Source organism: Homarus americanus, unplaced genomic scaffold (assembly GCF_018991925.1).
Source record: "Homarus americanus isolate GMGI-L3 unplaced genomic scaffold, GMGI_Hamer_2.0 scaffold45698, whole genome shotgun sequence".
NCBI lineage: Eukaryota > Metazoa > Arthropoda > Malacostraca > Decapoda > Nephropidae > Homarus > Homarus americanus.
The window spans coordinates 16,236,292-16,259,964 of NW_024735554.1; the positions used below are offsets into that span (position 1 = coordinate 16,236,292).

Below are 23,673 nucleotides of genomic sequence, written 5' to 3' on the forward strand. Positions count from 1 at the left end.
TCTAGAACCTTGTTCGTTATAGCATTCGTTCGTTATAGGATTAATCCGTTCCAGGCCCCCAAATACAACCACTTAACACTGAAAAATATAATATAAAATTGTAAAAATTGTAAAAAAGTGCATAAATATGCATCTAAACCCCTGAAATAAAGAATATCATTAATATTTGTAATAAAAAAACAATAAATTAAAAAAAAAATTTTTTTTAATAATATTCATTGTAGGAGTTTCGTTCGTTATAGCATTCTCAATTTTATAGGTAAAACCGTTCGTTATAAGAATATTCGTAGTAGGATCCGTTCGTTATAGCATACCCCACTGTATATATATATATATATATATATATATATATATATATATATATATATATATATATATATATATATATATATATATATATATATATATATATATATATATATATATATATATATATATATATATATATATATATATATATATATATATATATATATATATATGTAACCGGTCGGAATTTACTGGACTTTAATTTCTCACTTGACTTGGGGTTTATTAAAAATTAATAGATGGTAATGGCAGTGGAAGCGCCCCTTTGAGAAAAATCCCGAACCAGCACAAGAACACTTAAATCTACTAAACAAAATGAATTGTCTGTGACCCGTGGAAGGATAGCGTCTGTGACTGGGATGAATGAGACACACTGTAAAATTTAGACACTTATATTCCCTCCAACACTACAAACACAATCAAATAATGGTACACCAATATGCGCACCTTTTAACTTAAACTTAAAACACTACTCTGGGGAATAAAAGTTATACATGATATAGAAATTATTAGAAACACAGGCAACAATAAATTTGAAGTATTAAGAAATGTTGCTTGCACCCATGAAACAGGCCTTAAGGGCTTTCACAAAATAATATCAGTCACTTAGGAAATGGTATTAAAAATAAGAAATTAACTACTCTACAATGAATAGGCCTTAAGGGCTTTCAACAAAACAATATCAGTCACTGAGGAAATGGTAATAAAAAATAAGAAATTAAATACTCTACAATGAATAGGCCTTAAGGGCTTTCAACAAAATAATAGCACCCCAACAGATGCACACTTCCTAACCTAACTTAACCACTACTCTGGGGAACAAAGGTTATACCTGAGATCAGAATTATGAAGAACAATTAGATGCATTAAAAGAATCAAATCACAGCATCACTCTGGTTCCACTTAATGGCACAAACATTCAAAAACAATACTATCAAAATTATTTAGGACTATTAAACTACACACGTCAAGATAATATCAGTCTGAGGAATGGTGTTAACTACACCCGTAATAAGGAAGATAAAATGTTCGTCTAGGTATCTCCTAGAGTCCTAGACTCACGGTCTCAGTGTGTGACCATTAATATACTCAGATAGCCTCAGTGTACTCCCAGTGCGTCCATGGGCAGGAAGAGAGTGAGCCAATCAGACCTTGTGCAGTTGAGAGGAGCTTTAGCTTCCCGTTAGCAAGAGGGTTTCACTAAGCGGCTCGGGACATGTGGTGTTGTGAGCCGACGTCAGCTGGGCACCCAGACGGCTAGATTCCCTCAAGAGATCCTTTGGTACCCCGCTAAACAGTGACAGGCCTACTCTGATCGGTCCAATGGCGACAATCGCCACCCTCAATCATCAACGGCAGTCTCAAACGGCAGTCAATGTCTCGCAGTCAAACTCCGGTCAACTCCAGTCAACTCCATTCAAGTGGGTTCTGACGGAAACCCTGAAATGAACTCACTGTTAGCTCTAGTTTACTTTACCACTGCCCTATCTAACCCTGTCTGAGATCGCATGAGACTTACTTGTTATACGGCAATAGCGCAACACAGGTGACTAGGCCACGTGACTATTTCTGTGCCAGACACGCAGGGACGCCTTGTTTTGTATGAATCCTCCCCGCGACTGAGAACCAGCCAGCGTCGCGTCCTCTCAAGGCGTTAGCTTAGGCCTACGTGACATATTTTCCGCCTAACTAATAACTCCTTGGGACACCCGTAACATTATTCAGACTGATAAACGATCTATAATAATTTCAAATTCAATAATAGCCCCTTACTTCATGAATCGCATCATTATTAATTCGGTAAATTACATTTAATATCATATAGGCCTAGTTCCGCAATCTCTCGCTATGAGCAGGCAGCGCTCTCTCCCCTCAGATGACCTTGAACGCTCAGTATCGCTAACGGCGGGGCATTTGAAATTACTCTGAAATTTCTGAATATTACATATATATATACATATATATCTATACTGTATATATATATATATATATATATATATATATATATATATATATATATATATATATATATATATATATATATATATATATATATATATATATATATATATATATATATATATATATACACACAGTAGTACCCCGCTTAACGCGGTAAATAAAACCCATAGGGTACCGTGTTAAGTGAAAACCGCGCTAAGTGAACAGCAGAACATATGGGATTAATTCCAATAGAAATTGGCCCGACCCCCAAACTCCACTTTTTCCAACACAATACCTATGTTCTAGTAAAAATAACATCTTAATTTTATGATGGTACATGCACACAATTAATACTTAAGAGAAATAGAGAAATACAGTCGCCAAGTTAATGTCCATTCAAATAATGGACTCAACTCCCTCCCCCTCTTCTCACACTACACTCACTGGCTCTTCCCTCTGAGAAATTTTGGAGGGAAAACCACTAAATTTTAATAAATAATACCTCAAACTAAAGTAAGGGTAATACAATTGACATTGCTGGATTCCTTGTAAGACCAGGAATATTTTGAATATAACTGTCATATATGTTGCACAAAAGAAAACATATTTACTCAGAGTAAACATTATATCTAAAATTTGTATGTCTAATGCAAAATCTATGATGTTTATATTGAAAATGATCACCAAATTGTAAGAATTCCAGCAATGTAAATTATATTCTGGCCGGGTAATTTGTATGAATTTTATGAGCTAAAACAAATATCATCAGTTAATAAAAAAAAAAATATTCTTCACGACACTATCTGTCAATCAAAGTACCCCACCTTGCCTCCCCCCCTCTTCCAACCACGCCAGATGGTCGGTCAGTCCCAACCCTCCCCCCCACCCCACACCAATCCTCCCTTCAAGAGATGTTGGGTGAAAAAACTAAATTTTATCATTTAGTTTTAAATAATACCTCAGATTAAAGTTAGGATAATATAATTGACATTGCTGGATTCCTTGTAACACCAGGAATATTTTGAATATAAATGTCATATATTTTGCACAAAAGATAACATATTTACTCAGAGTAAACATTATATCTAAAATTTGTATGTCTCATGCAAAATCTATCTAAAATTTGTATGTCTCATGCAAAATCTATGATGTTTATATTCAAAATGATCATCAAATTGTAAGAATTCCAGCAATGTAAATTATATTCTGACCGGGTAATTTGTATGAATTTTATGAGTTAAAACAAATATCTTCAGTTAATAAAAAAAAAATATTCTTCACACGGTAACAGATGGATGGTCGGTCCCTCCCTCCTCCCCACCCCCCACCAACCCTCCCTACCAGATGTGTGGGAAAACCAGAATATTTACCTTTTTAGTAATAAATAATACCTCAAACTAAAGTTAGGATAATATAATTGACATTGCTGGATTCCTTGTAAGACCAGGAATATTTTGAATACAAATGTCATATATTTTGCACAAAAAATAACATATTTACTCAGTGTAAACATTATATCTAAAATTTGTATGTCTAATGCAAAATCTATGATGTTTATATTTAAAATGATCATCATATTGTAAGAATTCCAGCAATGTAAATTATATTCTGGCCGGGTAATTTGTATGAATTTTATGAGCTAAAACAGGCAGGCAGACAGGGTGGCGGGTGGGGGGTGAGGCGAATCTAAAAATAGCATCTCCAGCCGGACACCCTGCGCGTATACGTGGAAAAAACCCGCGTTAAGTGAAAGTTCGGCTCTGGCGAGGCACCGCGTATACGTGAAATCGCGCTAAGCGAAACCGTGTTAAGCGGGGTATTACTGTGTATATATATATATATATATATATATATATATATATATATATATATATATATATATATATATATATATATATATATATATATATATATATATATATATATTTGTGTAATAAATGTCTTTAGTAAGTATGTACAGTAATCTTTTTCACTCAAATCCTAATGAAACACTATTGAATTAGAATACTGTAGCTGGTGTAAACAGTCGGAACAGACCCACCACCGATTGTCTCTCGTGAAGCAAGCTTATAAGTTAAAGAAAATACTTGCAGTGTATTATAAATAAATAAATAAATAAACAAATAAATCGGTAAATCCATTTTAAGTAAATGAAACAATTGTATTTGACACCGACATTAGTTCCAGTTAAATAACAGACGCTTAATTGACGTCACTAGTGTTTACACTACACCAACCGGTAACATTTGATGCCATTACTTGAAGTGAATTGGCCTTATTTTAAAAAACCATGGATGTGTAAACAGCACTGGTCAATGGGATGGTTGGTAAAGGACTACTGGGTCAGTCAGCTCCCATTGGTTAAGTGTCATATTTGGGGTACCGGTCTTATACAGCAAATAGGGCTCAAAAGCTACTTTTTAAATGGACATTTTTGGGGTCGTCTTATACACCCTGTCGCCTTGTAGGCCAAGATATACGGTAGCCAATCTGCATCTCACACTTCAAGTTTTGAATGTTCCTTTCATGCTCGTGTATACAGTGCCTTGGTAACTTTATTTCTCCTTATTTTGAAATAATTTTTGTGAACTCAATTGACCTATACAGTTTCTCCTCGACTTACGACTGGGTTCCGTCCCGACAACCAGGTCATAAGTCGAATTGGTCATAAGTCGAAAAGGCGAAAATAATACATAGAAATTCTAAAATTGGTGTCTCTTTTTCTTCTCGGTACCATGAGAACTCTTACTTTTACGCTTGCCAGACATTTTAAAGGGAATTACAAACGAAAATTTTGTCAGTACATAGCGTGATCACTAACGTCGGGACTCAAAAACACGTAATGTGAAAAATATTTTATACGACCATGGCCATCGTATGTCCGGGTTATTGTAAGTCGAATATGTCGTAAGTCGAGGAGAGACTGTAATACAATAAACCCTCGAAAGTCCAGACCCTTTCCGGGCAAGAAACATTTGTCAAAACAGAACATTCAAATTTACCTCTTTTACATATGCACATACAGTACTAATACATACACAAGCACCTCTCATAGGTATACATGTGATAATGGTTTACTATCACATTCAGTTTATTAAAAAGTAATTCCCAGAGACTGGTAAGTGACAGGGTTTAAGGAAAACTGTGCTTGCTGTTTTGTGTTTTATTATATCTATTAAACTCTATACACTGCTGTACACGGTCATTTGAAATTCCCAGCAGCGAGTGATCCCTTGGGCTCTTTCTTCCTCTTGGCCCCGTGAGTTAGCAATTTATTCCTCCACTTTTAGAATTGACTCACCCATAATGCTGCAATGGGATTGGTTAGTTGTAACTTCAACACACATTCAGCCATAGAAAAATGGTAAGATTACCTGTATAATCAAATCATTCAAACATCACCACCACCACCCCTTTTTTTTAAACGTGGCCTCCAGCCTCCCCCAATAGCCACACCGTCGCTGCCATTTTTTTACCTTAAAATTAAATATCCTAATACAGATGTATCTACCCTAGCTGTGTTGAGTTGGTTGAGCCGCAGATCTATGTGGCATTCAGTGACTGTTGCCTCATTGTCAATATCTACGACTGTTGTTGGTTTTGGGGCCGATGCTCTCGTTCCCCTGAGGCAGAGCAATGTAAACCTAAGCAGAGAGAAGGACAGTCAACATCTCAACCAGGCTGTAACGTAACTTCTGGGCTGCTGCTTCCGTTCAGATAACACCTCAGCGAGTCTGGCATAGAAAAATCTTGCACTTAGTCCCATCCCGCCAGAGGTTGTGAACACCAGAAGAGTGAAGCTGCCCTGATCAACATTCAGAATTCTCTCCCCATATGATTTGATCTTGTCATTCTCGTTCCTCCAGTGTGCAGCATCGAGAGCTAGGTTACGGTGACATGCAGCCATGGGATAAAAAATCCTTATGTTGAAAAAGGCTCGTTGTCCCCGTGTCCAGAATCCTCGAGCACTGGCGTCCACACGGGCTTCATTGGATGTGTTTGGAGTCCTGTGTCAGAAATTCTCACCGTCCAGTGGGAGGAGGGCCGGTTCTATCCTGACATCATTACAGATTTTCTTCAACAAATTTGCTGTGAGATCCCTTACTTCGTCATGCCTCATGGATACGAAGCTCCCCTTTCTTGCACCCCCTGGTGTGGTCGATGTCATGAGAAGAGCCACACACACATTGGGATGGCAAACCTTCTACTGGCCAACCGTACCTTAGAGTATTGGCATGTGTAAATTCTTGTTTATTGAGACTGAAACCATTTGCCCTTATCGGTAACGTAGTTAACCGGTTCGAGGCGCCCACCTGCTGCGCTATAGCTACATTTTTTTTTCAAATTCTCTGGCACTTGCAGCATCAGTTGCTGCAGTTTATCACTTTGGGTGTGCTGTAGTTCTGTCGTAATGGACCGTCAAATCTTGTTTAATTTGCTGGTATCCACCTCAACTGTTGCGTTCTGAGCTATTATGTGGTCGTTGAGGGCTGCCGTGAGCTTGACTGAGTTCTGATCTTCGGTGGCAGCAAGCTCCTCTCGATTAGTCAATCCCATTCGTCCCAGTCTCGGTGGTAATGCAAGGATTGACGTTTCTGCTAGGGTTAAGTGAAGGTGTTTCACTAATTTGGGAATGAAATTGACACTGACAGCTTCTTCCAGAGGGTGGAGGAGGGGACCAATATCAGGGATAGTGTGCATCAGATAATTCCAGCGATGCTTGACTCCCTGGGTGAATGCCGCAAAAGCCACATGTTGCTCTGATTTAGCAATATCCGACAGAGCTTGGATTTCCTTGACCCACTCATTTACCTTTCCCGTTACGTACTCGGTCTTGAAGTCCTTCGTGCCGATTACCGCACCTAGGTGTCGTTGGCCGTCCTTTGTTATTTTGACTTCACTTCCATGAAACACCTCCACTGCCCCCTTACATTGTTCCCTCAGTTGACTGTATGATGGTATCTCCTCTTAGAGTCTTGAAGCTTATTATACAGAGGTCTGATGGGTTCCTGTAGGTGTTTTCAACATATATTGCAAAGCTTGGACATTTGATCTTGATGTTGTGCAGTGTAGCTATGCGGTTGATTATGTTGTATGCGTTGAAAGCGTCAACCAGGAGTACTGCCTCACAATCATGCTGCTCAAATATCTTTTTCATGGTGTGAATGGCAGCTTCCCCTCCAGCCTGGTAGCCAGCACATACTAGTATGTTCCCTGCAGCTGCCCTGACATCATCATTTACCACCTCCATTATGCATTTTCCATTGATCCGTCTCAGCACTTCCCCCACGCCTATAGGCCTACCTCCTGGATTCTTATCCAGGGGAATGAGGTGGCAGGCTGTCAGAGCATGAAGGTGATGGCAGCATGAGGTTGCTAGCTTTCTTGCAAGGGCGGCGATGGCATTGCAGAGATCACTTACTGCACCACCAAACTTGTTAGTGCTGAGGATGACTCTCCAACCGTCTGCATCCAGACCTGAAGGGCCGGCACCTCCCTGAGTCTTCAGTGCCTTTTTCCACACCATTCCTCCTGTTATTTTCTCGAATAGGACAGCATTTGGAGGGATATAGGCACCCTGGAACTACTACTACTACTTCTACTACTTTGCTGTCTCTCAGAATCGAGTATGACGATCATCCAGCTGTGATACAATGATGTAAGTTATTAAGGATGTCACCGAGGTTGGTGAGTTCTGAGGTGACGAAAGAGGATGATACAGGACCGGCAGGGTCGTTTACAGATGTTGCACATGTAAAAGGCTACATCTAGTGCGGGAGTGGCGGTGACAGCGTCTTTACGACATTGGTGTTTGTCTGCCTCATTATGCAGTCGAGCTACCTTGAAAATATTGACACCATCTTATGTGGTGATCCTGCCAGCGTTACGGTGTGGAGTAATCTTCTCCTAGGTAAGGGGATCTATTTGGCACTTTTCAGGTTGTCTTAAGAGTCTATCATGATTTTTTTTTAAATAAAAAAAAATCGATTTACAGTCGGCCCTTAACATACGCGGGGGTTAGGTAACAGAGATACCCGTGAATGTTAAAAATCCGTGTACTTTTGCTGCCCCCCCCCCCCTAAAAAACCCCTGGCCCCCCATGTCCTTATTTACCGTATATACCTGTGTGTAGTTCGAGTTTTTAAGACCAAATTATTTTGCAAAAAATTGGGGGTCGACCTCTAAAAGGGTAATAGTTTCGTTAGGTTGAAAAATATTTACCAGTAACTACCAGTAAACAATGGAAACGACGCACCAACGCACCACCAGCTGTGAGTGTCGGTACAGTCGCCAGGGCAGTCTCTTGCGTCATCATAGCTAGCCCAAAGTAGCCAAATCCATGGTATGGTATACACAGGACGATGTAAAACAAAGTATTCATTTGTTAAAGTTTATTTATAGATACTGTACATAAATTTTTGTTCATTACATTTGAAACATCAATCTTTGTTAATTAAATTTGATACAAAAGAAAACTACGATACCGTAATTTCATTAAAATATTACATCACAAGTATATTTTGCCTTAACTGTGACTGAATGAATATATTCTCAGAAATAAATATGGAAATGTAATATTTTGGCTGAAATGACGTACATATTACTGTACAGTGGAAAGTGGGATAAAATTATGAAAACAATGACTTTCGCTTTCTTTCTTTATTCAAAAGATTTTACCGTAATCGTTTTTCGAATGGTTTTCAGTTAAAAAACTGTCGTACGCGTACTGTATTACAATAATATTCTATCCTATGTTACGACCGTGTCGTATTTTTTCTATTTTTTTTTATATATAACATGCTCCCATGTTTCATATTATTCCTGTAATGATGTGTTAAATTTATATTATATATTCTAGTCACCTTACCCTGTGTTGTTAAGGTTTTAACTGTCATTATTTGTTCAAGCCCATCTTGTTTCTTTATTTTGTATTGTAACCAGCATTCTTTGTTCTCTAACGACCATCTGCATCGTTAAACGACCCACCGGCGGGTCGCGTGGCGGGAGCCGACCTTATATATAGGACCCACCAACTGACTTGAGTCAGTTCAGTCCTCTTGTCATACAGTCACATCCTTTGAGTGTCACTTGTTACTTATACTTAATTTATTTGTGTTGTTCCTGTCGCCACCAATGTGGTATATCTATGTGAGTACCTATTTATGTCTCTGTGTCCATCAGTATTTGCTTAGTTGTATTCAAGTAATTCAGTGTTGTTTCACGTTAGTTAATTTCAGTGATAGTTTTTATATGTTTATGCAGTGTTAACGTAATCCAATGCTTTATTTTTATTCTTTTGATGTTTCGATGTTTTGTATCACTTGTGTCTTAAAAGTTTCGATGGTGAATCAATTTGTTGTGACAGCCTACGAGGCTCTTTATTGTGTTAATATTTAATTAATTAAATTCTTAAAGGTTTACTTTATTTATTTTTATTCTCTTTTAATTTACTTCACTTTTTTGTTTGGTTACGCCTAGAACCTGGATATTTAAGTAAATTAAGAGACGGTGTAACAGTTTTGGCGACCTTGCCAGGATTCACTAACGACATTTTGACACTTGTGATTTTTTTTTCTAAGCATGCTGATGGATTTGTTTTGAGGCATGGTAGGACTAACAATGGTAATTTTGTGCGTAATAATTTTGTACATGACAAGAGGAGATGGACTCGTTCGCCACCTAATGGGGCGTCCTAATTTTCTAATTTAATTGTAGTTTCTGTGGAAAGCCGGGTCATAAGGCGTATTTTTGTTGGACAAGGCCGCAGCCAAATAAGGTGAAGCACGAGAGGTTGCAGTTTCGGTTCTCGCCTCACGAGACTTTGATCTTTTCCAGGAGAGTTTTGGGAAGGACCCAGACGTTGGTACCTTTCGTCCCTTTTTGTCACAAGGCACGGTAGAAGTTGACGGTGTCGAAACACCAGTCACTATTTTGAGAGACTCGGGTTGTCACCAAACTCTCATCAAAGAGGGTGTTGTTGCGGTGAGGAAGACTGACAAAACGTCGTTTTGGGCGCCCTTTGGGGTAAAGGTGCAGCTCCTTTGGTTTTTCAGGTATAGCTAAACGTAGCCGGTGAGCACGAGCTGCCTGTGTTAGTACGTGTCAAGTCTCCTTGTTGCTAAAGAGTGGACCTCATACTCGGTAACGATTTGCTGCAACAGCTTGAAGATATGCCCGGTGTTTTCCCTTGTGTGCTGTGACTCGTTTTTTGTTAATGACTAATGATCATAATGTAACTCCTGATGTAGATAATTCACTGTCCTTAGAAGGACGTTTTGCTAACCCAATTGCTTCCCAAGACATTTCTTCCGCAGTTAATGCTGTGACCGGGAGAGTTGCTTTAATAGCTGCGCAAGAGCAAGAAGTTTCTTTACGGCTCTTGTTTGACCTGGTGTCCGATCCTGCCAATGATTCAGGCCCTACCACGAGATATTTAAGTCAAGACTGTGTTTTGTGCTGCCGATGGCTCCCACCGACTTTGTCAGAGGAAGACGCGGACTGGGCGTCTCTCACTCAAATAGTCCTCCCACACACTTACAGACAACATGTTCTAGCTCTGGCCCATGACGGTCGCTTTTCTGGACATCAAGGTGTCCGAAAGACGTTCAACAGGCTGGCCAGAAAGTTCAATTGGCCAGGTATAAGGAGAGATGTCACTAAATATTGTAAGTATTGTCATTTTTGTCAAAAGGTAGGCAAAGCCAATCGGGCTATTCCACCTTTTCCACTTGTAAGAGTACCTCACGTACCTGAGCTCTTTACAACAGTACAGTGTGATATTGTAGGCCCTCTGCCTAAAACTTCTAGTGGGTTTGAATATTTATTTACAGTCCTTAATACCTCCACTAGGTACTTGTATGCTGTACCTCTTAGGAAAATTACTGCTGAGGCCCTTGTTAAATGTTTGTTTGACCTGTTTAGTCGCTTCGGTTTGCCGTACCATGTTCAAACGGACGATGTTTCATATTTTGTAGGAAAAGTTTTCAAGGAAGCCCTAACAGAGTTGGGAATAGTTCATTGTTAGGTAGTAGTGAAGAGAGCATTAATGTATTAAGTTTAGTAGATGTTAGAGAAAGTGGGATAAAATTATGAAAACAATGACTTTCGCTTTCTTTCTTTATTCAAAAGATTTTACCGTAATCGTTTTTCGAATGGTTTTCAGTTAAAAAACTGTCGTACGCGTACTGTATTACAATAATATTCTATCCTATGTTTCGACCGTGTCGTATTTTTTCTATTTTTTTTTATATATAACATGCTCCCATGTTTCATATTATTCCTGTAATGATGTGTTAAATTTATATTATATATTCTAGTCACCTTACCCTGTGTTGTTAAGGTTTTAACTGTCATTATTTGTTCAAGCCCATCTTGTTTCTTTATTTTGTATTGTAACCAGCATTCTTTGTTCTCTAACGACCATCTGCATCGTTAAACGACCCACCGGCGGGTCGCGTGGCGGGAGCCGACCTTATATATAGGACCCACCAACTGACTTGAGTTAGTTCAGTCCTCTTGTCATACAGTCCACATCCTTTGAGTGTCACTTGTTACTTATACTTAATTTATTTGTGTTGTTTCTGTCGCCACCAATGTGGTATATCTATGTGAGTACCTATTTATGTCTCTGTTTGTGTCCATCAGTATTTGCTTAGTTGTATTCAAGTAATTCAGTGTTGTTTCACATTAGTTAATTTCAGTGATAGTTTTTATATGTTTATGCAGTGTTAACGTAATCCAATGCTTTATTTTTATTCTTTTGATGTTTCGATGTTTAGTATCATTTGTGTCTTAAAAGTTTCGATGGTGAATCACTTTGTTGTGACAGCCTACGAGGCTCTTTATTGTGTTAATATTTAATTAATTAAATTCTTAAAGGTTTACTTTATTTATTTTTATTCTCTTTTAATTTACTTCACTTTTTGTTCGGTTACGCCTAGAACCTGGATATTTAAGTAAATTAAGAGACGGCGTAACACCTATCATTAGCCTTATAATCCCACAACTGAAAACCATTCGAAAAGCGATTACGGCAACATCTTTTGAACGAAAGAAAGAGAGAGAGTCATTGCTTGCGTCACAATTTTATCCCACTTTCCACTGTAATACGTACATCATTTCAGCAAAAATATTTCATTTCTATGTTCTCAGAAATAAATGGTAGTTTTGTTGAAACGTATTGTACAGTATTTAATATTAAAATGCAAAAATAGCTATAAAAACAATTAATACACCCGTAATGTACTGGCTGGCATCTCCACTCGTCCCTGCTCCGGCGTCCAATTTCACCTCACCACTCCTCCCAACTCACTCCCTCCGCACCGTCACTACTGCCGACAACAAACACAAATGTTTTGTGAATAACTGCACCTCCACTTCCTATGTACAGTACTTGTACTGAACTGTACTGTGCTGTGCATTTTTATAAACAATAAACATGGCAAGAAAAGCTATTAAAAAAAAGAGATAAGAATTTCACTTTACTGTACCGTACCTCTCCTCGGCGACAGGGCGGGGGTCATCTTGCTCATCGTCACTCAATTCCATAACAGGTGGTGAAGTGGGGGCGACTGTGGATTCAGCTGCTTCCTCACTGCCGCCAGTGATTGATGGTGTTAAATCTCTCCTTTGGTGATCAAAGAACATGGTGATGGGGAGTTGTCGTCTCTTTCTTTCATTTCTTCCATGATGTTTTTGTATGGAGCGAAAACGTCATCCATCCCTCGCATGAATTTCAGGGCACGCACCATGGAGGGGTCCATACTATAGGCCAGGTTTTTCAGTGCCTCAATATTCCTGGTCATCTCCCCCAACTTCTCCAACGTTATTTCTTGGTGCTCTTCCTCATCCTCTTTCCCTTTCGCTTCCTCTTCCTTGCCTGAGTCTACTAACTCCTGTAGATCCTCCTCGGTGAGCTCAGTGTCGTGCTCTTCAATTAGCTCCCTAATCTCGTCCTCTGCCATGTCCCGGAAGCCTTCAGCAGCCACTTTCCTTGACAGTGCCAGGGTCTTTCTGAATATTTTCATTAAAATCCATCAAAATCATTTTCCTTGTCATCGTCTTAAGCACCAAACAGCTCCTCCCAGTCTTCTCCTTGAACAGGGCTAGAGGGTACGTGTTTTTTGAATCGTTTTCAATTAAAAAAATGTTACAGCACATGTATATTTTACCTAAACTGTGCCTGAATGAATATATTCTCAGAAATAAATAGTAGTTTTGCTGAAACGTGATGTATTTCAATGTAAAATAGGATAAAATACGTGACGAAAACAAAAGACTTTACCTAACCTTCCAATGTTCAAGAGATGTTACTCGTTTTTTTAGTAGTTTTCGGTCAAAATACTCTTATATTAGTGATATTCTATTCATACTGTGCTTGATATAATACATTCACGGAAATGTAATATTTTTGCTGAAATGACGTACGTATTACAGTGGAAAGTGACGAAAACAATGAGCTTCACTTTCTTTCATTCAAAAGATGTTACCGTAATCGCTTTTCGAATGGTTTTCAGTTAAATAAACTGTTGCATCACAAGTGAATTAGGATAGAATATTATTGTAATACAACAGTTTTTTAACTGAAAACCATTCGAAAAGCGATTACGGTAACATCTTTTGAACGAAAGAAAGCGAGTCATTGCTTTCGTCACTTTCCACTGTAATACGTACATCATTTCAGCAAAATATTACATTTCCATATTCTCAGAAATAAATAGTAGTTTTGCTGAAACGTAATGCATTTCAGTGTAAATTAGGATAAACTACATGAAAACAAAAGACTTTACCTAGCCTTACGATGTTCAAGATATGTTACTCGTTTTTTTAGTAGTTTTCGGTTAAAATACTCTTATATTAGTGATATTCTATTCATACTGTGCTTGATATAATACATTCACGGAAATGAAATATTTTTGCAACTACAATGCTGATGTCAACACAAGCGTGGTTACAGCGAGACTGACTGAGTGAGGGAGAGCTATGCGTGTGTGTGTGTGTGTGTGTGTGTGTGTGTGTGTGTGTGTGTGTGTGTGAGATTGCGGGAGCGGGCGGTGTCCCGTGTGAGGTGCCGCGCGCGAGTTGAATGGCGCGCGATTTGAATGTACTTCAATTACTTCAATGTACAGAATATTCCTCCGGCGGGGCAATCCGCGTATTTGCGAATCCGTGAATGCTAAACCCGCGTATGTGAAGGGCCGACTGTATTTGATTTAAATTGTATTTTTTTATTTAAATCTATTTTTTTTTTACTAATTGCATCTAAATAGTATTTTTAAACCATAAAAACAGTATTTTTCAACCAAAGCTTATTCAGGATAATAAACAGAAAATTGGCATTAGATATTTATGCAGTAGATGTACCAATGGAATTTAACACAATAATATTCTTTTTGTAAAATAAAAGAAAACTGGTAACATATCTTACATTTGAGTGCACAAATCCAAACGTAATAATGAAATTTAACATAAATGCTCTTATAGGATTACAGTGTTTCAAAAATTTATAACTTAACTTCTTCAAGTCAACAGAATAATATTCTCATTTTGTAAAAAAAATAATACAGTAGTACCCCGATTTACGCGGTCGATTGAACCCACAGGGTACCGCGGAAAGTGAAATCCGCGTAAAGTGAACAACAGAATATATGGGATTAATTCCAATAGAGACTGGCCCGACCCCCAAACTCCACTTTTTGACGACACACAACTATGTTGTAGTAAAAATTTTATCTTAACTTTATGATGGTGTGCACACACAAGTAATATAGAAGAGGTTAGGAAAAGTAAAGGTTAAGTTAGGAAAAATAAAGGTTAGGTTAGGTAAACTAAAAGTTAGGTTGAACACTTACGTAAGTAGAAGAGATGGGTCGGCGTACGGGGATGGAGGCTGGTTCCGAGGCAGAGGGCAGATTACTGGCCCTCAGGTGAATCACCATCACTATCAGTCATAGTTGTCAGGGCCTCCCTGACAAATCCCTCAAAGTCACCTTCACCTTCAATGTCACTATCACTGGCTGGCTGTGGTGGGTTGCGGGCGAAGAACTCGGTAATGCTTTTTTGACAGCTAGTGTTGATGTTGTCTTGGTACACCTTGATGTACGGCTCCATAGCCTGCACCAGCCGGGTATGGAAGACTTCATAGCGGTCATCGTCATGGTCATTGGAAAGGAAGAGCTGTAATTTTTCTGCACACTCAATGGCACCCTTAATATTACTATGCGTTAATTTGTGTTCTTCTGGGATTGACGCACCACCTTCCTCTTCACTGACATTATCATCTTCCAACATCTCGTCGGCAGTCATTTCAGGATCTCTGATCACCTCCAGCATGTCTTCGTTGGTGGTCTCGGAGAAGCCTTCAGCTGTAATACTGTGCGCAGCTTCTCTTGCAAGGTCCAATGCCACTGTCACAGACTGAACCTCACCAGTCACAGGTTGACTCCGCCTCTCACCTGGTATGCCATGCAACACATGCCTCCATGTGTGACGAATCGTAGCTATACACAGCTGATCCCATGCCTCCACCAAGAAGTCTACAGCTTGTTTGACGTTTAATTTCTTCCAAAACTGTTTGACGAGAACTTCTTGAGTCACCACCTCTTGTTCCTTGTCCTCGTTGCTTTTACTCTCGCTGTCGGTGTCACCCAGCTTACGCAACTCATCCTTGGTGTTGGTACAGTCGTTCAGGAGCTTGAATTTCTTTGCCGAGTATGCAGCTTTAACATTGCAGATCAACAACTGGTCCATGGGCTGGATTAATGACGTAGTGTTGGGAGGAAGGAAGACCACTTTTACGTTGGGGTGACGATCCATAAGTAGGGGCGAGTGTCCTGGTGCGTTGTCAAGGAGCAACAAAATCTTGAATGGCACATTTTTTTGCTCGCCGAATTTCTTCACGTCGGGAACGAAACAGTCATCAAACCAGGAGAGTGACAGAGCAGAGAACATCCACGCCTTGCGTGCGGTCAGCCAGTGGACATTAATCTTGCTCATGTCCACGTTCTTGTAGGCGTGCGGCTTGCGGGCTGTGTGAATCACCGATAACTTTGGCTTACAGGTACCGGAGGCATTGGTGGTAAAGAGGACGGTGATGTGCTCCTTCTGCAACTTCCGACCCCGAACCTTGCTGGCAGACTGGACAACAAAGGTCTTGGTAGGCAGCTTTTTCCAAAATAGGCCGGATTCGTCCATGTTGAATACCTGGTCGTCAGTGTACTGCCCTTCCTCCATAACCTCACGTAAGAACGGAGGAAAATCTCTTGCCGCCACACGGTCAGCACTCACTTCTTCACCACCAATGTTGATGTTGGTGATATTGTTCCTCTTCTTAAACCTATGCAGCCAACCAGAGGAAGCATTGAAGGGTTTGGGCTCTGCAATTCCCATCTTACGTGACACTGCTGCGTACAGTTCACGTGCGTACTCTTGAACGGCTCGCGTGTCCACCGCCATGTTGCGTCGCGCCTGACGAATCAAGTAACTCACCAGCAAATTTTCCACCTTTAGCAGCACCTTGTTCTGGCAATACTTGATCATTGAAGCACCTGCAGACTTTGTGATTCTCATGTGCTCTTTGATATTGGCTGCATCCTTCTTAATAGTACGAATCGTAGATTCGTTGACTCCATGCTTGCGTGCGAGATCAGCTTGACGTGTTCCTTTCTCCATATCTTGAATTATCTGGTATTTCACTTCGTAGCTTAGGGAACGTCGTATCTTCTTTGGCTTAGGGCGGCTGGGTCCAGGTAAGGAAAGGTTTCTCTCTGGTGGCGGTGGTGGTCCGGTGGAAGCCATTTCACAGAACAATGGATGCACGTATACATTGTGTGGCCTGGAGGGATGAAACTGCCGCGGCTAGGTCAAGCGTCGTCTTTCCTCCCTCCCTCCCCTGGGTGGACACGTCATATTACTTTAAACCAATTACAGCTAGCAGTGGAGGGAGGTAGGGATGCATGGCCAATCACAGTCCAATACGTCATATGACGTCAGTGATAACGCAACAGAGACATGCACTGCGCAACCTTACCGCGCGGCTTGGCCAGGCGGAGGCAGGAGCAGGCGGGTGGGGCGAATCTAAAAATAGCGTCGAGCCGGACACTCTGCGCGTATATGGGTAGATGAGCCGCGGAAAGTGAAAGTTTGGTTCTGGCGAGACACCGCGTAAATGAGAAAACGCGGAAAGTGAAACCACGTAAAGCGTGGTAATACTGTACTGGTAACAAGTTTATGTTCTTACATTTGTAGGATTATAGTGTAGGGTATTAAGAATTACCAGTAATAACTTCAAGTCAACACAATATTCTCATTCTGTAAACAACAAAAATTGTTCAAAACATTTAAATTAGCTTAGTTGAACATTGAAATGCTTATGTACTGTGACAAGCTTAGATGCCTTTTCCTTTCCTAGGCGATTTCTTACCTTTGAGTGTACAAATCCTTATGTGGAAAAAATTCTCTTAACCCCTCCTGATGATGCAACAGCTGTAAATAATTGCCTAGGAACATCCATTACATTTTCTGTCATATCATTGGCAAAATACTGCCACCAAGCAAGGGGTGAGAGAGATTTTACAACATCTTTACCAAAATAGACCTCTTTAAATGGTGCACTTCTTCCATGGAAGGAGATTAATGTTGAAAGGCAATGTGGAAGAGACTCGCACACATACTGTTCTGCAATGTCTCGCTGCTCAGGAGTCAGATGTCTGCCCTGATACCTTGGATCTATCACATTAGCTAGAAAATGGGCAGGTGTCAATGCTACTTTGATTCTTTTTTCAAAATTATCCATATCCTTCTTATCTGTTAAATACTCCTTAATATCAGTTTTCAGTTTTACCCAGATTTCTACAGTATCACTTAATAGGGTATGTTCTCTCTGGACACAGTCCAATGCCACAGCAATAGGCTTAAGTCTCTCTAAATAGTCTTCTGCAGTTCTTTTTAATGCCTTATCATTAACTTTCCTTTCAATGTCTTCACTATTTTCTTTGCACACTTTGACAAGGGTCTCCCAGTTCTTTAAATAAGATTCAATAGAATCTGTCACTGTGTTCCATCGTGTGTCTGATGGCATTACTAGCATTGTTCCTCCTGCTCTTCTATACAAAGATCCTGGGATGTGATGATTTCTGAAGTGCTTAATGAATTCAGTAATGTACTCCTTAATGTTCTTGATTTGCAGGTCTTGTGAAAGCAAATTTAACAGGTGTGCAGAGCAACCATATGTTAAAATGGATTTATCTTGTCCGAATTTACTTCTCATTTTTGCCACATTAGCAGCATTATCTTTTACACAGCTTCTTACTGCGCATCCAAATTTGTCTTCACACTTTTTTGTAGCACATTCAGCTAATTTCAACAGATATTCAGCTGTGTGTCTTGATTCTGTATCTATAGAGTCAACAAGATAAATACGGTTGTCCGCTGTTAAAGTTATACATACTATAGGCTCATTATGGACATTACTCCATCCATCCATGGCCATGCAAACTGTTTTCCCACTGAGTTCTTCTGAATAATTCTTAATCACTGAATTGTAGGCTTGATCCAAAAGAGACCCTCCAATTTGATGTCTATTAGGTGGAACATATGCTGGTCTTAGCATTTTAATCATCTTGATAAACTCTTCGTGCTCCACTGTTCGGAAGGGTGAATTTGTTGCATATATATAATTAGCAACTTGCTGATCCAAAGTGACTTTTTCAGACTTAGTAGTTTTTATCACAAAACCAGTTATGCTTCTTTGTTCCATAGAACTACCCCTCTTATCTCTCTTAAATGGTGAGGGAGAAGGAGCATCTGATATATCTTTAACTAGAGATGATAATGATGAAGCTTTTGAAAGTGAGGTGCTTGGATGAGGTGATGAGAAAACAGTTATTAGTAAAAAAATCATTTTGATTTAAATCATGATTTTTTTACTCTGATTTAAATCGATTTAAATCATTTGATTTAAATCATAACAACCCTGCTTAAGACTATCCTTATACATTTTCAGTTGCTCGCCAGCATTATGTTTACTATTTGTTAGGTGACTATAAAGTAGCTGCTTTGGCAGTCTACTTATGTCCATGCGTGTAACATGGCCAGTCCAGCATAAATGTTCATGGATAATGGTAGCTTCGATGCTTCTACAGTTGGTGTCAGCAAGAATACTGGCATTTGTTCTCTTGTCCTCCCAGCGAACTCGGAGGATGGAACATAGACTACAGTATGTTGGTGAAAGTTTTCTGGTGCCTTGAGGTGCCTCCTGTATGTGACCCATGTTTCACTGCCATATAGCAGGGTGGGGAGGACCACTGCTCGATATACATGAAACTTTGCAGATAATTTCAGCTCCCTACAGCTGAAGACATGGTTTCGGAGTCTGCCAAAGGCTTGAGATGCACATCTGATCCGATGCTGAATTTCTTCATCGATGTCTGTGGTGGTGGACAGGTGGGAGCCGAGATACCGAAAGCGGGTAGCATGAGAGAGGGTAGTATCGTTAAGCTGGATGGATGGTGGAAAGTATGGCTGAACCAGGGGCAGGCTGAAAGAGAATCTGAGTCTTACATACATTCACCTCAAGGCCAAAGTGTGCCTACGCATCTGCATAGGTGTTCAGGATCTCCCGTAGGTCGTGTTCAGTGTGAGCAACAAGGGTGAGGTCGTCTACATGCTGAAGCTCAGTAATGGAAGCTGCAAACACCTTTCTTCCTGCCTGGAGGCATCTTATGTTGAAGAGATCCCTTTATCCAGTATTTGATGTCAACCCCTCCGGCTAAATTGTCGCTGGCATGAGTAAGCAAGGAAGCCAGAAAATGGAAAAGAGAGTTGGTGCCAGTACACACCCTTGTTTAACCCCTGCTTGGATGGGGAAGTACTCAGACTGGGTGCCATTGTGCAGGACTTTGCTGTTCATGCCATTGTGGAGTTGCCTCACAACAGTGATGAATTTTGGTGAGCAGCCAAAACGGCTAATGGTCCACCAGAGGGCTTCCCTGTTGACCGAGTCAAAGGCCTTGGTTAGATCGATGAAAGCCATGTACAGGTCATGATACTGTTCTCTGCATTTCTCCTGTATCTGGCGGGCAGCAAAGATCATGTCAGTGATGCCACGTGATGGTCTAAAGCCACATTGAGATTCTGGGAGGAAGTTTTCTGCCTCAGGAAGAAGTCTGTTTAGGAGGACTACCGATAATCTTGCCAGCTACGGAGAACAGCGAGATCCCACAGTATGACCGGTCTCCCTTGTTCTTATAAATATTAACAATGGAGGCATCTTTTAGAGCTTGAGCCATTTCCTCCTTTTCCCGTATATTCTCCAGGGGAGAGTGGAGACGGTTGGTAAGCAGAGGTCCTCCTGCTTTATACACCTCGGCTGGGATTCCATCAGGCCCTGAGGCTTTCTTATTTTTCATCTGTTTGATGGCAGTAGCTACCTCATCCAGGGATGGAGGATAGCTGAGGTGGGTCAGTTCTGTATGCTGAGAGACCTGCTGGGTAGTCAGGAAATTAGGTGTTTCAGTTGAGCTTTGAATGATAGTGCTCTTTCCAGCGCTGAAGCATGCCTTCATTGTCTTCAATCATAGGGTTACAGTCGGATGAGTGGAGGGGGGCTGCGCCACAAGTGGTTGGTTGATAAAATGTTTTAATGGAATTGAAAAATTCGTGCATATTCTGCTGATCTGCAAAATTTTTGTGCTTCACATGCTTTATTTTTAAACCAATATTTCTTTAGATTGCGAAGTGCCCGCAGGGCCTCCGCTTTCTTCTTGCAGAAGGTATCAGCTTTGTTCTGAGGCTGAGAGTTGTTCTACCAGTCAGTTAAAGCAGCACATTTTAGGCGCTCAGCGTCAATAGAGGGTGAAGCGACACCCCGGCCAAAATGCATTTTTTTATGGATATCACTATTTTTACCCTTCCTCTACATGTTGGCATTAGATGTAACCCTCTAGCTAGAAAAGAAATATGGTTGAAAGTCCTTCAAAAATAAGGTGTGATTTTGCCTCAGGCCTGGAGCTATGTATCTGACTGTGCACTGAGTTCCAGAAAATGGCAACATCCCATCCAAAGCGAGAGGAGCGTGATCCAATGACAGCGCGCCTCCCTCGGACCATACCCTCCAAAGCAGCCAATCACAATGGATTTCCCCTTGCTACGTCACAACTCCTCAGCCAATCTGCACGCCCAGATGCTGCCTCCTCCTTAGTTTTGGCACGTATTTTAGCATCAGGAGGTTAAGTGTACATTCTACTGCTTTTTTTATATAACTTTTTGGCAGGTGTAAGAAGTGCTGTGCAATATCTGCTAGATATTAGAGCAAGACTCGAGTGATGGCAGGCCTTCTGGTGTGGGTTCAGGAGCCCATTATTCCTGAGCATGTGTTTGATGCCAGTGCTCACATGGACACCCCAGTAATGCTTGGTGATAGTGATTTTGGTGGTGAATTTAGTGTTGATTATGGCAATACAAGTGCTACTGGCATTGGTACAGGTCACGTGCATGATTGCAGAAAAATACCATACATGACGTTATGAACCATTGGGAGATCTTTTTAGAGAATATGATGACTTACCTGTTGACAATGAAAGTGACTCACAGCATGATGAAAGTGATTATCATAATGACAATAACACTTTGAACTTTGAACCTGTTTGTAGATGTTTATTTTCATTCATAAAAGTGCTTGAATTACTTTTTTGGGGCCAAAAAAAAAAATTCCTATGGAACGCATCTCCAGTTTTATAGTGGAAGTCAATGGGAAAATAGGTTTCGCGTTACAGAATTTCGCGATACGGTCAATTTTCCAGGGACGCAACCATTCCGTAACGCGGGGGATGCCTGTATTAGCCTACACTAATACAAATTTTTTGCAGAAAAATGCAATTATTGTTGTTTGAAGCTCAAACAACTGTACATCGCGGGTAGTTATTCTCATTCAACTTGCGATAAAATAATGATTATTCACAGTACTAACTTCCAGTTTTCACAGTTTGCTAGGAGAGGGATTGAGCTGCACGATAAAAAAAATGAACCGTCAAGCTTAAAAAAAAAATTATGGTTGTTTGAACTTCAAAAAACTTTAAACGCGTATTTCTCAGCTTTTTGAATTTGGCCCTTCACCTTCTGATGCGGAGTGCCTCATTTATCATCGACGAGTACATTGATTGCCGGGTCATTTTCATCAAACCAGTCCTGGTGTATTCTTTCAATCTGGTCGAGGGTCTCTCTGCAGGGTTTTGTCATGACAGTGTCGAGAATATCCCATACGGCACTGGGATTTGGGTTGTTTGTTGTTGGGTTGTTTATCAGCCTATGTTCGAGATTCTCCCTGAAAGCATGTGCTACTGCTGGATTCTACAGATGCTCTGTGGTAAAACCTCTTCTGGAGGCTTACTGCCTTTGCCGTTTTGGGGCGATGTGAAGTGAGAGTTTTGCTCTGACAAGCCGATGATCAGTGTTGCATTGGTCAGAGCCACACATGGCACGGGTGATGAGGACATCTCGGTGATCTCTTTCTCTGACAATGATGTAATCAATGAGCTGCCAGTGTTTGAATCTTGGGTGTTACCACGAACCCTTGAACTTTTTGGCCTGCCTAAACAAGGTATTGGTGATAGTGAGGTTGTGTACAGCACACTTGTTGAGGAGGAGTAGGCCGTTGTGATTACACTTACCCAGTCCATTTCTCCCTATGGTTCCCTGCCATATGTCAGTATCTCTGCCAACTCTGGCATTGAAGTCACCAAGGAGCACAAGCTTATCTTCTCTGGGGATGGAGGTTAGCACTCTGTCGAGGTCGGTGTAAAACACCTCCTTGATGTCATCCTCGGCATCCAGTGTTGGGGCGTATGCACTGATGATAAAGGCATGATGTGAGGGATTCGGTGGGACTTGAACCGTCAAGAGGTGCTCGTTGATCCCAATAGCCACTTTAGTTAGCCTGTGTAGGATGCGTTGGCGGATGGCAAAGCCAACTCCATAAATACGGTTGCTCTCCACAGCAGGCTTACCCTTTCAGAAGAAGGTATAGCCAGACCCCTGTTCTGTGAGTTGATCCTCGTCTGGTAGCTGGGACTCACTAATGGCTGCGGTTCTTCTTTCAGGACGCTCACTTGTGCCAGTAACCAGAAGGGTCCTGACATTCCATGCAGTGACCATAAGAGGTTGAATAGTTTGTTTTTGGTTGGATCTGTGATTTTGATTGTGTTTTCGACCGCATAAGGATGACCTTATTGGGTGCGGGGTTGCCTAGTCAGGTTGGATTTTTAGGCAGGCTATGTTTAGGGTACCTTTTGTAGTCCCCTCCCCATGTGGGGTGAGCATAGTGTCTTCTCGAAAAAGCTGCTCAGTCACACAGACAGGACCAGACGGCACTGCTGCCTAGATCCCAGTGCATAAACGACCATCTTGTCTGTGCCGCCCATGTGC

At 40.6% G+C, this 23,673-nt stretch overlaps 1 protein-coding gene across 1 annotated transcript in view; it reads left to right on the plus strand.

Moving 5' to 3' along the window:
• The window catches only part of LOC121871557, a 34,085-nt gene extending 12,602 nt beyond the window's left edge, over positions 1 to 21,483 (plus strand). Inside the window, exon 3 of the mRNA XM_042374001.1 lies at positions 21,292 to 21,483. Coding sequence (XP_042229935.1) covers positions 21,292 to 21,483 — 192 coding nt within the window. The remainder of the gene's footprint in view (positions 1 to 21,291) is intronic.
• The last annotated feature ends 2,190 nt before the right edge of the window (positions 21,484 to 23,673 follow it).